Consider the following 16066-nt stretch of genomic DNA (forward strand, 5'->3'; position numbering starts at 1 on the left):
GTTAAACAGGGGGAGGAGCATTTAGTCTGTAGATTGAGGAAAGCATTATATGGTTTAAAATAGGCACCTAGGTCATGGTATGATAAAATTGATTCATTTTTCCTGCAACATAGTTATAAGAGGAGCAAGAAAGACCCTAATTTGTATACCATGTTTGATGAAAAGGGGCAAATTGTTTTGATTTCTTTATATGTAAATGATCTTATTATTACAGGAAATGTAAATGAGGTCATTAAAGAAATCAAAGTGCAAATGTCACGAGATTTTGAGATGAAAGGCCTTGGAGAGTTACACTATTGTTTGGATCTTGAAGTCTCGAGGGATTCTAGCCAGACTTTTCTATCTCAAGGAAAGTATGTCAGGAGCTTATTGAAAAAGTTTAGAATGGATCAGTGAAAATCTACCTCTGTGCCTTTATAGCAAAATCTCAAACTTCATAATGATGATGGTTCTAAGGAGGTTGATGAAACACTATATAAACAGATAGTTGAGAGTTTTATTTATCTAACTACAACTAAACCTGATTTAGCTTTTGCAGTTAGTGATCTGAGCCAGTTTATGTCAAAGCATCTTGAGATTCATTGGGTGGCAGCGAAAGGAATCTTAAGGTATCTTCAAGGAACCTTAGACTTTGGTATTAAATAAACTGATTCGTTTGATGTTAGATTGATAGGTTTCTCAGATTCAGATTGGGCCAGAAATCTGGATGAAAGGTGATTGATAATAGATTATGCATTCAGCATTGGGTCCAGGGAGCAACAAGAAGCAGAACATTATATCCTTGTATTCAGCAGAAGTAGAGTATCAAGCAATGTGTGCAGCAACATGTGAGGCAGTTTGGTTGAGGAGACTTCTCCATGATGCTGGATAAGAACAAAAAGATCCTACGGTTATCAAATGTGACAACCAAGGCTCAATCAAACTTGCAAGCAATCCAGTGTTTCATAAAAACACAAAGCATATCGATACACAGTTTCACTTTGTTAGGGAGAAGGTTCAGTCAAAAGAGATTTATATTGAATATTGTAATACTTGTGATAATGTTGCAGACATTTTTACTAAGCCCCTCGAAAAAATTAAATTTGAGTTAGTTAGGGAGATGTTAGGAGTACTAGTGAACCCTTTCTCCATTAAGGGGGAGTGTAATTATGGAGAATGTATTATTGGAGAGAGTTTGTTCATTAGTTGTGTGTGAGACTTAGTTTAGGAATTAGTTCCTACATTCCTGGTGGTTGTCCTAACTCTCCTACTTACATGTAAACTATTTATTCTTGATGATTAATGATGAATGTGTAGAGCGTTCTACCAGAGGCAGTCTCCAGGTGAAGCTCCACACCTGTGAGTTGCACAGTTTGAGAATATATCTTGTTTTCTTCCATTTTTAAACATTTACAACAAGTGACTATTAGCTAACTAATTGATGGGTTATATACATAAAGAACGTATCTATATGAGGGGATTAGGGCAATACTCAAAAAAAATTAGTGTTATTATTAAGAAGACCAGTTATCTATCTCAAAGAAAAAATATAACAATATGATAGATGTTAATAGACACATTTTTGTACACCAAAAAGACTCCAAATATTAATAGAGAATCATTTAGCAAATTTTGAGCATAGGAGAGGAGCAAAGGTCAAGCATTTATGGAAATAAGATAAATTATGCGCTTCCTGGTGAGTAGATTCATCTCAATAAGTGTGGTTCTAATTTTTTTTTTATATCATACAATAAGTGTGGTTCAATTTTTTTGGTATAACATACAATAATTAGTTTGACAATGTGTGGAGGTTTCTTTGTGGGCTCACATTATTTAAAAGAAAATTTGTTTTGAGAGTGTAATTATTGGCATATCATAATTATGCTTTTGCTCTTAATTTTTATATATGTGTGATTGTTGCATGTTTAGAAATATTTATGTGATCAGCTAAGTTTAGATCTGATTTATTTAATTAAGATAAACATATATTAACAGCCATATAGGACATAAAAAATTTACTACACAATGATACTTTTGATTTTTAGTGTACTATAGAGTGTAGCCGTATAAAAAAATGTATGATGGTACCAGAGAGACAGAGTGCTAAGTCATTCACACAAGCACTTCCTTGATAAGGAATAATTGTCTTGCATTTAGTGTTGCACATCAAATAATGCGTGGAATTAAACAACAACATTATTATTCTAGATCAACACAACACAAATAATAGTGGCACTCAAATTTAGCTAGTTCATGTGCCAATATGAGCAACTACCACTAGTGCCTTAAGTCATTCGACCACATATTACTACAACAAAGCATATCTACCTATGTTTTCAGCTATGTTTATGTGGATGTGTCACCCTAATAATCGTGTTACATAACATTGATTAGAACAAATGAATGACACAAGAAAAAAACACACCTTTATCATTTTCTAATTATCAATGTAGTTATAATGTTGTGGAGTAGTAGAAGTAGTGTGGCAAGTGAAGACATTGTCGAAGGGTTTGCATGGTTATACAAAGGGATAAATTAGTTGCAATTTCTTTCAAAAAGTGGAAAAAGGGAGAATTTACAAACTCAATTGTGGAAATGTAAATTGAGATGTAGTGAAGAGAATACTTGGCTTCGTCCCTAATGTGGATCCATGGTTTCCACAAAAATATTAAATTGAATTAAAGGATGGCAAGTGGGCTTAAAAATATCAAGAACAAAACTGAATCCATTATAGATGAAATTTGTGGTAAAATCTAGATGAAGTTTGTGGTAAAATCTAACAATTTGGATGCACTAGATGATGTGGCATTTGTAGAGCGCTTGGTTGATGTGTAAAAAACACTATGTGCAATGAAAATGAGAAGTTAATTTTATATTTTTATTTTCATTATATTTATTTTACTTATTTATTAGAGTAATATTTTATAATGAAATAGATATGAGTGAAATGAAACTCTCTACCTAATTCCAAGATTATTCACTAGAATTTAATATGTATAAATGGATTGGATTAATGACTTTGAAAGATCAATTGATGAAGCATTTTCAATATGTAAACTTATAACTTAAGCAAATTTTTACTGATTTTGAAATAAAAATAACACTAAAAAAACCAATACTCAAAAAAATTAAATTATAACTTTATAAACTTCGTTCCAAAAAAATTTATATAGTATTTGTAAATTAAGGAAAAAATATATTTATTATTATTTGTATTAAAAATAATTTATATAATTTCATATTTTTTTCATCTTAAAATCAATAACCCGGCACATCGGTGATAATCCGATTACTTGACCAAAACTCGCGTAACTTGCTCTGATGATTTGCTTATCTTGGCATTATAAACCATATATTCCATGATAAATCACGTATTCTATTGTGATAATCCGTGTTTTACCATGATAGCTCGAATGATAATTCACGTATTAATTGATGATAAATCGTGTAGCGGAGGTCATAGCTCGCTAAAAGGTAGATAATCAGCATTTTTGGCATAAATGGCAAAAATTAGTCGGAAATCACTGGCATAAATTGGAAAAACAAGTCGCATATTAAAGTAATGGCCCACATATCCAGTGGTGATGAACAGCGTATCCCATGAATTAAAAGACGATAATCAGCGTATCTCGATGATATGTCGCGTATGGAATACTGACAGTTAGCGTATCCATTTGGAAGTCGCATATTAGCTGATATTTCGCGTATTCAATCATAACGCGGATATCCACCGATGATAATTCTCGTATTTTATCATAGCGCGCATATCCACTGATGATCCAAAAAATACAGATCGGTTCCAAATATAATGGAGATTACAATTATTGATTCGTTTTATATTCATAATATCCCGTTATTAGCCATCTTTATTGGGCATATATTAGAAGATTTGGCTATATATGATCTTATCAAATTAAAACTTTTTACTAACTAATGGAGATCCAATGGCACATTCGGTCAAAATTTATGATACATGTATTGGTTGTACCCAATGCGTACGAGCTTGTCCCACAGATGTATTGGAAATGATTAACTCGTGTATTCGGGGCATAATCGGCGGTGAAACTCCCATAGCCGGCCGACGCTATACCCAAATCCGGCGGTGAAAACTCGTATAGCCGAACTGACAACTCACAAATCCGGCGAACGCGGAAAGATCTTGGGCGTGAGCATTATTTTCGGAGTGGATCGTCATTGATACGTCCATTCGCGTATCGGCCCTCCGACTTCCTTAAATCAAATGCAATATTGCTTCAAGATCCGGAAGTGGAAGGTACGCATTCCGGTTGGAAGAGGCGTTCAAACAAAGCTTACTTGTGAGATCAACTACAATTTCTCCAACGGCTCGACATTTTTTTGCACCACCAGCAGCCTCATCTTTTGAAATAAATTACCCTCTGCCCTGAAAAATGGACGTTCTGGGCCTGGGTGGCAGGACTGCGAACTGCTCGGCGGCACCCTATTTCCGTGGTCTGACCGGAATAAGTGGTGACTTACCCCGAATGAAAAAACGAGACAGATGTGTATGCATGCAATTTTATCACTGATCTAGGGGTTTAGGGTTTATCAATTTTATCACCATATTCAAATGAAGAGGAGAAGACACTAAACAAACTCCAAGGGATGTGTGTAAGGAAATCAGCAGGGCTATTGATGTTATAGGCCTGCAGTGTTGGAATTTTCTGATAAATTCCATAACAGACAGACAAAAATTGCTCTGTTTTTGCACTCTGTTTTTTGCAAAGAAAAAACAGAAAAAATCGTTTGCTGGAAACGATGTTGCAGCAACACAGTTTCGTGTTGCAGCAACTGAAAAATTAACTTGTATTCATAAACAGTAAACCAACTGATATAAGTTCGTCTTCCTCACATACAGGGATTTTCACAAAAGATTTATGCTGAAAAGCATCTTCCTCTTGACAGAGGGATTACATCAGGAACGCTTCAGTTCCACAAACCAATTTCTGCTATCTCAGAAAGTTACAGTTTCAGCCACACAGGCTGTTGCTGAAACACACAGTTTCAGTCACACAATCTGTTGCTGAAACACGTGTTTTAGCATCTGGCAGACAGTTGCTGAAACACGCCTGTAGAATGCATTGCTGCTCCAAAACAAAGCGAGAGCGTCTTCCTCTTAACAAAGGGATTCACCAAGGACTTTGCTTAAGAGCACCTTCCTCTTGACAATGGGATTCACCAACATGCGTTCTTCAGAGGCACTTCAATCTGTGTCTACAAACAGTTGCTGTTACAGCTGTTACAGCAACAGGCAGACAGTTCTGAAATACACAGACAGTTGTTGTAACACGTGTTTCAGCATCTGGCAGACAGTTGCTGAAACACACCTGTAGAATGTATTGCTGCTCCAAAACACAGCGAACACAAAGAACTGATGTTCATTACATCTTCCTCTTGCACATACGCGTTGCAGTGTATTGCCCTGCAAAACTTCACGCTGTTGCGTGCTCCCCTTTGCTCTCTACTGCTGTCCCAGCGCTCTGTCTCAGTAACTCTGTCTATCATTGTTGCTTATCACTGCACTGTTGTGCATAAAACAACTTCTTCTAACCTTACGCTGCTGCGCCTCTCTCTTACTTTTCAGTCCCTGCACTGCTGTGCAAGAGGGCTTCATTCATGTGAGCTCGTGCTGCTGCACGTTCTTTCTTAAACACACAGAAATTACATTTGAGCGCTGCTGCGCTACATTGCAGAGCGATTAACACTGTTGTGGCTCTACACATATATAGTGCAGGAAGCGGTCATAACTTATCCATCAACCGCTTCAACCCTCTGACAGAGTCTCTGCTGCACATAATGAACAAATCTGATCTTTTGCTGTATTTCTTGAGTCGGTTGTGCTGAAACCCAAGACTGATAAATTCTGCGGCTGGCTCGAGGCTGGTACTTTCCTTCTCGGCCATGCTTCTTCTTTAATGTTGTAGGTGAGCAGTTATTGCGCAGAGCTCGGATCTGATCTTCCTCCTCATTTGGGAACACAAATAGGTAAAGGGTGAAAGGACACTTATGGCGGTGGCGTGAATAAGCCGACTCCTTGTAAGTCCTCTATTGCGGCTCGCTGCTGCTGCACGGCAGTTGGAATTAATATTCCAACACTCCCCTTTTAATTTCAACTGCTGGGCGTTCAATCATACCCACGCTAGTGCTAATGCTGGCCATTCCTTGCACTTTAAATTATGCTTCAATTACTTGACTGTATTTGAAAATCACTGTCTGTCTTCAACAGTAACACAGAAAAAATTCTTGAGAAATACCTTAGATTCTTTCTTGGCTGAGTCTTCACGCTGCTGGAGAAGTTGCTGCTGCAAGAAATCTTTCCTTCAGCTTCTTTGACACTTCAAAGAGCCTGGACTAGCTCCGATACCATGTTGGAATTTTCTGATAAATTCCATAACAGACAGACAAAAATTGCTCTGTTTTTGCACTCTGTTTTTTGCACAGAAAAAACAGAAAAAATCGTTTGCTAGAAACGGTGTTGCAGCAACACAGTTTGGTGTTGCAGCAACTGAAAAATTAACTTGTATTCATAAACAGTAAACCAACTGATATAAGTTCGTCTTCCTCACATAGAGGGATTTTCACAAAAGATTTATGCTGAAAAGAATCTTCCTCTTGACAGAGGGATTACATCAGGAACGCTTCAGTTCCACAAACCAATTTCTGCTATCTCAGAAAGTTACAGTTTCAGCCACACAGGCTGTTGCTGAAACACACAGTTTCAGTCACACAGTCTGTTGCTGAAACACGTGTTTTAGCATCTGGCAGATAGTTGCTGAAACACGCCTGTAGAATGCATTGCTGCTCCAAAACACAGCGAGAGCGTCTTCCTCTTAACAGAGGGATTCACCAAGGACTGTGCTTAAGAGCACCTCCCTCTTGACAGAGGGATTCACCAACATGCCTTCTTCAGAGGCACTTCAATCTGTGTCTACAAACAGTTGCTTTTACAGCTGTTACAGCAACGGGCAAACAGTTCTGAAATACACAGACAGTTGGTGTAACACGTGTTTCAGCATCTGGCAGACAGTTGCTGAAACACGCCTGTAGAATGTATTGCTGCTCCAAAACACAGCGAACACAAAGAACTGTTGTTCATTACATCTTCCTCTTGCACATACGCGTTGCAGTGTATTGCCCTGCAAAACTTCACGCTGTTGCGTGCTCCCCTTTGCTCTCTACTGCTGTCCCAACGCTCTGTCTCAGTAACTCTATCTATCATTGTTGTTTATCACTGCACTGTTGTGCATAAAACAACTTCTTCTAACCTTACGCTGCTGTCCCTCTCTCTTACTTTTCAATCCCTACACTGCTGTGCAAGAGGGCTTCATTCATGTGAGCTCGTGCTGCTGCACATTCTTTCTTAAACACACAGAAATTACATTTGAGCGCTGCTACGCTACATTGCAGAGCGATTAACACTGTTGTGGCTCTACACATATATAGTGGAAGAAGCGGTCATAACTTATCCATCAACCGCTTCAACCCTCTGATAGAGTCTCTGCTGCACATAATGAACAAATCTGATCTTTTGTTGTATTTCTTGAGTCGGTTGTGCTGAAACCCAAGACTGATAAATTCTGCGGCTGGCTCGAGGCTGGTACTTTCCTTCTCGGCCATGCTTCTTCTTTAATGTTGTAGGTGAGCAGTTATTGCGCAGAGCTCGGATCTGATCTTCCTCCTCCTTTGGGAACACAAACAGGTAAAGGGTGAAAGGACACTTATGGCGGTGGCGTGAATAAGCCGACTCCTTGTAAGTCCTCTATTGCGGCTCGCTGCTGCTGCACGGCAGTTGGAATTAATATTCCAACATGCAGCCGGAGGACATCCATGATGTAGTAAAGAAATCCTGATTGGGAGTTAGATCAAAATGATACAATATGTTTGTATCTGTAATCGAGGTTATGCGAAAATCGAATCCCTTATTACGAATATTTTGTGAGATTAATGATCAAGCACAGCAAATCATTGGAAACCAATCATACGAAGGTATTATAGGAGTTGAAGGTCGTATACTTGTCATACCGAAATTGTTTGACACCAATGTCGAGGATATCAGCAGTCAAGACCTGTATCAAGAAATACATTGGGTCTTCATTTCAATAAATTATATCCTGCCTTTAATGGTGCCTTTATTGTGTAAATAAATAATCGAGATCTCATCATAATCTTAAATGTACATCTATGAATTTCATAGAAAATCCATTAAATTTTAGATTCCTTCCCGGAACAACGCCCATGTTGTGATGATTCCGCCAAGAAGGTAATGAGTGGAAGTATAATGATGTAACTTAGAGATTTTAACTTTGTTTTCAACATGAATATATTTCGGCGATTGTTCTTAGCATTTATGTTTTTATTATGAATATGATATACGTTTCATATATATATACTAACGGTTAGTGTTTATTTTATTTTTTCAAAAATATTTATATAAAATATTTTATTTGAATTTTATTTTATAATATTTTTTATTAAAAGAGAATATTATAATTAATTTTGAGATATATTTACACTTATATTACACTAATTCATCTTAATACCAAATCTAGCAAGCATCGAGAGGGATCAAATTTCTCGAGGTACAAATTTATTTTTTGAGTGCAAAACTTGAGGAAAGGTTTGCAGGTTGAGAGATTTGGTCTCTCTCGGCACTTGATAGATCTGGCGTTAAGATGGATCTAGAATGGTTTCAGTCGTTTGCGGTCATACAAAATTTGCCCAACATGTAATTATTTTGATAATTTTAGATATGTTAAATATGTCTAAGATTAATTTGGTCAATTTACTTTAAAATTTTCTTTGTTACCTCAGTTTGTTGAAATGAGAGAGACTCTTAGTAACTTGAATGATGAAATACAAATTTTAAGTGCAAAGTTTCAATGTACAATTTATATATATAGAAAATGTGAATACTAGGAATATAGCAATTACAAACAATCTTCATTGCAATCAATCTGAAACTATTGTTTTCCATTTTCTCATATCGATCATATGAAAAGAGTAGTTGGAATCATATACCATTCCAATATTTAACTCGAGCTATTGTACTAAACAACATACCTTGTCCCTTCTCTAATATTAATAATAGTTTTCTCCAAAGTCAATCATTGTGACTTATGGACTATTAAACCCCAAATAATTTTCAACGGTAGTTATTTTCTATTACCGCATTTGAATGCAAAGTAATTAACAATGTTGAATGATGGAAAATAGGAATAATAAGAATGTACCCAATTATAAATTCAAGTAAGCAAACATTTTATTTAGGATGAAAATTCCAATATTGTATTTATGGTTGAATAATTTTTATGTGCTTACACTGAGAGAGCGTGTGTATGTTTTGGGGGTGAGAAGGAGAGATAAGGGGAAATAGAGATATAGATGGGAGGAGAGGTAAGAAGAGAGAGGCAAAGACAGGGAGGGAGGAAGAGATATGGATATTGAGAGAAAAATGTTAGAAAGAGAGAGAAGGGGAAGAGAGAGAGAGGGAGGGGAAAGGAAGGTGGCATAGGGAGATATATAGATATGGAGAGAGAGAGTGTATGTTTAGGGGATGAGATAGAGTGATAGAGAAGCATAGACAATGGGAGATAGAGATGTAGATGGACGAGGTAGAGATTTGCTTACACTGAAATCATTGCACACTATTAATCTAATTACTTTGAAATTAATATACACCATACATCTTGTTGCATCAAATCAAAAATCAACATCTACACTAAAATCAATGCATTTAGTGAAAACAATCAAATAGGGTTAGAAATCAACATCTAAACTGAAATCAATGCATCTAGTGCAAACAATCAAATAGGATTATAAATCAATATCTACACTAAAACCAATGCATCTAATGCAAGCAATCAAATATGAGTAGAAATAAACATCTATGTTGAAATCAATGCATCTAGTATAAGGTATTAAATATGATTAGAAATCGACATCTACAATGAAATCAATGCATCTAGTGCAAGCGATCAAATAGGATTAGAAATCAATATCAATTTTTTGATAAATGTAAATATATGATCATTAAAATTTTATTTTAAAAAATATATTTAAAAAAATATTTATGTTTTATAAATAATATTAAATTAATAAATAATCTAGTGATATAAATCAATATATCCTTAAATCTTTGTATATTATAATAATACAACAACATTATTGTTTTTTAAACAAAACATAAAACAACAATTCTTAATATTTATCAACAAAGATGAGTGAGAAGTCTATAGTTTGGTTTAATAGTTTATTATTTAATTTTTTTTTTATGTACATATCATTATTTAATATTTTATTTTTTGATATTTTTATGTAAATAAAGCTCAACCTATGTCATATATATCAAATTATTCAATAAATGAGTACATTCACTAAATCTGGTCGTGTATAAAAACACTAGATGGGAGATGTGGGATTATCTTCAACTTCATAAGAAAAATCCAAACAAATTTTGATTGGAGTTTGGAGACAACTTCTAACAACCAAGTGGAAGGGTATGCATTATTTCAAGTTCCCTCATTGGCTCAGGAAAGCGATTATATCCAATATTTTAATTTTTAATCATAGGGGACTCCAATTAATATAATTATTGGGAGGATTATAAGTATTCTTTCTCAATTCTCTAAATATCAATATTATCATGTTTTAAGGATCAACAACAACAAAGCATACACAATTAAAACTAAGAAGTTAAGCTATATGGGGTCATTAATAGTTAATGATCAACTTTTATTTTCTCCTATCCCAAGAAATTTCAATGGCTCACTTAGGGCTTGGGTGGGGACCAATATATCCACACCCATTCTTCAAAAGGAAATGGATCATAGGTTGGAAATGATCAGGAAAATATTGTGATCCGAGGACTTTCCCCCTGCACGTGTTGTAGTTCCAAGACATGGTCGGGAAAATATTGTGATCTGAGGATTTTCCCCCTGCACGTGTTGCAGTTCCAATACAACACAAATTTAGAACCAAGATGGTGAGATTCATTTCTCTACGTGGGAAGGTCAGTGTGGCATTCATTTTGCAATCATTGGCGATTTGGTTCCCACGGTAGGAGGGGATATAGCCTACCACCATACTTTTCGCATGAATTGGATCTACAAAAAAAATGCTCCATAATAGTGGAAATGCAGGAAATGAAATCCCAACTCCATTCTGCACAATGGGGGGAGAAATGATTTGAAATTTGAGGTATTTCTTGGCTCTAGATCTCTGTGTGGGATCTATCAAGTCAATCTATAAGTAAATATCCACTTTAAGGTATGATTACTTTTCTTAATTTATTCCATAGGTCCTGGCAATCTCGATTCTAGTTTAAATTTGAGTTTAAGTCTAGAATTGGTTCTTTGGCTCTATGAGGAAGTTGGGGGGTCTACTGTTGAAGTCGGTTTCCTTGGGAAAATATTCATTGTGTACCCTATTCTCCTTATGGGGATGTTGTGCGCCCCTTGGGGGCCAGGGTTGAAGTCAAGGGTCGAGGTGATGTCCTCGTGGGTGCTTTCAGGGAACCCCCATCAATCTCGGCCTTCCAAGGAAATTGGTTTTTTGGTATGATTAATGTTCTCCAGGGATTTGGAATTTGACCCTTTTGATAATAAAATGTTGTCCCAACACCTGGGTTTACTTTTTGTTGGTTTCTCCCTGTCCCCTCCCAATCGGTTTCATGGTTCTATAAAAGCTTCAACAATTGGTCTTCATGAGATAGTAATAGTCGGGGATTTATATGGAACTTTGAGAGGGGTTGTGGAACTGGGGTGGCTTATAGCATCATTGGTGCTCAACATGTGTATTGTGGTCTATCAATTCTTATCTTGGCATTGGGGGTTATTTTGTCTCCTTAGTTTTCGCGTCACTCCCCCCTTGAGTGGACTTAGTGGTGCATTAAGAGGCCTTTCTAGGCCACCTTTGTGGCATAGTCCCAATTGGCATGATAACATGGTGGCTTATAGTGCAATTGGTTTTAGAGTTATTTTTTGCCTTCTTTAATATGTAGAAATTAGATTGGGAAAAGGCCCTTTCTAAACTACAACAAGACATTCTACATCTTCAACTCTAATATAATCAAACTGCATCTTCGTTAATTGAGACTATGTAATTATTTATCAAAGAGAGAGTAAAAATGTAGGCCATTATGGATGCGTTGGCAACTCAACGAAGGATAAAGATGTAGGCCATTGCAGAGAAGCTGACAACGCTTCAACAATAATTAGTGGATCTCCAATCTTTTTCAGGTTAGCTCCATCACGAAGATTCTTCCTCAGCATACTCCTCTTCTCTAGCTATGGGGTGTGTCATAGATTTAAATGTTCTTCCTTCTGAAGAATCTGAATAAGCCATTATTGCTATCCCTTCCCTTTCTCATATCTTCTTGTAGTTCAATCGGAGAAAGATTTTGTTTTTCTAAACTTTGTTATATGGGAGTGTCTCCAAACACATATTTTTCACATTAATATAAATATTTTTTGTTCTAATTCAAAAAAAAATATAAAAACACTACTAACATATAATAAGTTTTTTTTATTAAAATATTTTAATTTTTTAATGAATTATTTACTTATTATAAAAATGCAACATATGTTCTTTCCATATAATATATTAAACAAGAGTAATAATTGTAATGCAACATAGTCCTTTCCTCTATTTGTATGCTAACAAGAGTAATAATTGTAATGCAACATAGTCCTTTCCTCTCCTCTATTTGTATGCTAATTAATTGATTAAAAGTTGTGCAGAATGCTCCACACAATGAAAGCAAAAATCTCTCCACACAAAACTCTTTGCACAAGCTTCAACTATAATTTAATTGGCAGGCTTACTCATAGGTTAACAGCACGTGTGTATCGATAGAATAGTTTAATAAGCTCATAGGTAATAATAATTGATATTCATATGAGTGTACTTTGCCTCATGAACAATCGTTAATTCAGCTTTCGAATCAATCATCAATGAACAGAGGTAACTCCATGGAGTCTAGAAAATTTTCCATATAAATATTTAATTATGAGTAATATTGACGTTTTAATACAAAGGCGACAGTGTAAAAATGAATGATTTACTTGCGCTGAAACTCGTTCAACTCATGATTTTGTGGCTGGTTCATTATGTTTATTTATTTTTCTACATTAGAATATTCTCATTTACGTACTGGTGACAAGAATGGAGCATTTCCGACATTATGCTCGTGTGACTGTAAAAATTTCCACGAATTGCCACTGAATGTGAATAGAAATAATGGCGCGGAACTTTGTCATAACAAGTGGAGATCCCAAGATAGACATAAACGATGGAAGGAGCAAAGTGACGAGAAGGAAAAAGAATGAAGTGGGACCAATAGAGGATCGCTATGCATCACAGTTTTCCTCAGCATAGCGGAAGATCTCTGGGAGGTGATTGGAGACTCAAAAGAGCGTCAGGTCCATTGTTAACCACAAACACCATGGCCAATCCCCATGTTATGTGCACGTCCAAGTGGCAGTGCATCACCCAAGCGCCTGCAATAAATAATGATCACCATAATTACCACTATGCGCAAAGTAGGATCCAATATTCATGACACCAGTACAGAAGGAAAGTGGAATGCTGTGAAACAAATTAAATGCTCACCAGGATTGTCAGCCACGAATCTTATTGCAGCCCAGCCATTGACTGGAACGTTCACAGTGTTGCGCATAGGAGGATCCACCAGGTTGAACTTCTGAGGATCGGTTTGTGCATTATAATTGCCAAAGCCCGCTCCCACGATGTAGAAGTCATAACCATGGAGATGGATAGGATGGCTTTCACCCGCAAATATATTGGTTCCTTGAAGAATTACTTGCACCGTCGAGTTATATTTAAGAACTTTCACTCTTGTGGCTTTCACAGGGGACCAGAGGCCTCTGCTGATGTTCTGTGCGGTATAATCAAATCCCACGGAAGGGATATCAGGGAAGTCCGTGGAGAATACTCCTTTCATGCCAAAATGCTGAGCTTGAAGGATGGAAGAAGTGGTTGGCGGGACAAATGATATGTTATTCATACTTGCTGCAAATCTTGATCCGTTGGGACCTCCACAAGACTGCCCTGGACATTTGATCAACCCCAAACCGATGGTGTAGAACAGATTCTCCTCCACACTCTGAGGAACGAAGACTGGGTGGTCGTGTGAGCCCAAGCTTCTAAGACCATTAGCGAAGCTAGTAGCACTGTTGGTGTCGTTATAGAATGGAAGATTAGGCATGGCTGGAGTTGAAGTCTTAGAGCTTCCCTCGTATTCTAAAATGGCAGTGGTAGTGGTGTTATCGAAGGGAATTCCTTGTCCGCTGGAATATGCTCGAGCAGCCATGTAGTATCTACCTGTAGCCTGATTGAAAGTGAGAAGTATGTCTGTTGTCTGGCCGGGGCCGAGCATCAGAACATTCGTCTGAAAAGGTTTTGTATACAAGGCATCCACAGCGACAACTGTCATTGTATGGCTAGCAATGGAGAAGAATAGGTCAGTATTGAGTGCAGCGTTGATAACACGTAGAAGATTAGTTTCCCCACCTTTCATCGAGACGCTAAAGGTATCTGCAAGTTAACCATCGTTTGCCATTAGCGACCAATCATTTGCGAGCTTACTAAATTCGGAAATATCTGAATAGATTCAGTCTAATGTACCTGAAGTAGAACATTTGTATAAGTCGCCTGGTTGTCCATTTATAGTAAATGCATCTGAAACGTTGGGGGCAGCTCCTGTTCGGGTTGCTTGATTCACAACATCCATGGGATTCCTATTCCACCATTCTCCTGTCAATGCAAACAGGGTCAAATATTTCAATCGCATTACAACTTAAATTGAAATGGTGCACAATTAATATTTCTAACAGAAGAACATAAAACATTGAATAATGCGGCAGTATACCTAGAAGAATGGGAATCTGGCGATGCGGCCTGGTAAAGGTAAAGGGATAAGTGGTGTCCAGCCTTGGCAAGATGATCAGGGCTCCATACACAGTAGCTCGAAGCCATGAACTGTGTGCATGCCACCATAGAGTCCCTTCTTGACCAGTGATGGTGAATTTATATGTGTAACTTCGCCCTGGGCGAATGGGGCATTGTGTTATAAATTCAGGTCCATCGGACCACCCTGTGCGAAATTGCCGCACTCCGTGCCTGTAAATAGAAGCATAAACAATTTATTCCTTTTAAAATTATGCATTAACATCAATATGATGCAGTACTACTCGGTGGGCTAGAGACGTACCAATGAATGGTAGCGTTATATTGCGCCTGGTTGTGCACTTTCACTTTAAGTTTGTCTCCGTTTCTAACATGCAGCGTAGGACCCGGGAACTGTCCGTTCACAGTGATGATATTGTGTGTCCCACATAACCTTTTAACAGGTGTAGATCGAAGCTGAATTTTGCGATTAACCAGCCACAAACATCATTACTTTAAATTGACATGACTAGTGCAGGTGACACATATTCAATGAACCGAGGCAACTACTAAAAATAATTTCCCAGAGAAATTAGTGTGAAAGAATTTACGATGTGTGTATCAATGTTATTGACAGAACGGCCATGAAGTGCATCCATAAAGCAATCAAATAATACCAGAAAAATCTCCCGCAATATAGCTCCTTTTTCTACCAAAATATAATATACGTTTACATGGAGAATATTGAAGGTGGGAAGACATACAACGAATATGTGAGTGTGTAGCTTCGCCGAGACCATAGCAGTGAACAAGGTTAGGCATATGACCATCTCCACAAATCTGGCTGCAAATGGCTGCGCGGACAGATGTTGATTGAACGCCTCCATTGCCTATAGATTGATTCACCAGAACGATCCGAACTTGAAACTGCACAGAATTGAATTGACAGTTGAAGAGGAAGGGACGAGATAGGCATGGATCACAAAATTGCCGAGATCAAGTATTTATAATTATCAATTGAACTCAGTTCAGTTCAGTTTGGTGATTGGTCTATGTTCGAATTGTTAAAGTCATTATAAAATCACGGCAAAAGCTGGTGAAGCTGAAAGTCGTTACAAAAAGGCTAAAATCGGTGAGCTGAACTCCAGATTAAAGATGAAAGCAC

At 37.1% G+C, this 16066-nt stretch overlaps 1 protein-coding gene across 1 annotated transcript; it reads right to left on the reverse strand.

Annotated features, from left to right (window-relative positions):
* Nucleotides 1-13038: 13038 nt before the first annotated feature.
* Nucleotides 13039-15860, reverse strand: LOC149193336 (laccase-12-like). Its single transcript, XM_089406580.1, has 6 exons — nt 15666-15860; nt 15227-15378; nt 14885-15135; nt 14641-14769; nt 13606-14550; nt 13039-13493 (listed from the first exon to the last, which is right to left on the reverse strand). Exons 1-6 carry the CDS (start codon nt 15786-15788, stop codon nt 13363-13365), a joined length of 1731 nt encoding a protein of 576 aa, XP_089262706.1. The 5' UTR covers nt 15789-15860; the 3' UTR covers nt 13039-13362.
* Nucleotides 15861-16066: the final 206 nt, after the last annotated feature.

This window comes from Pinus tabuliformis, chromosome 2_2 (assembly GCF_031772625.1).
Source record: "Pinus tabuliformis cultivar Carrire ecotype Pingquan chromosome 2_2, CPIR1, whole genome shotgun sequence".
NCBI classification, from domain to species: Eukaryota; Viridiplantae; Streptophyta; class Pinopsida; order Pinales; family Pinaceae; genus Pinus; species Pinus tabuliformis.

What these genes read in the sequence shown, in the direction of transcription:
- LOC149193336 (XM_089406580.1), bottom strand. Translation starts at nt 15,788, where the DNA reads ATGGAGGCGTTCAATCAACATCTGTCCGCGCAGCCATTTGCAGCCAGA. An exon ending in CCAGATTCCCATTCTTCTAG is followed by an intron (nt 14,770 to 14,884) that starts GTATACTGCCGC and finishes TTGCATTGACAG; the next exon opens with GAGAATGGTGGAATAGGAAT. An exon ending in ATTCGTGGCTGACAATCCTG is followed by an intron (nt 13,494 to 13,605) that starts GTGAGCATTTAA and finishes TATTTATTGCAG; the next exon opens with GCGCTTGGGTGATGCACTGC.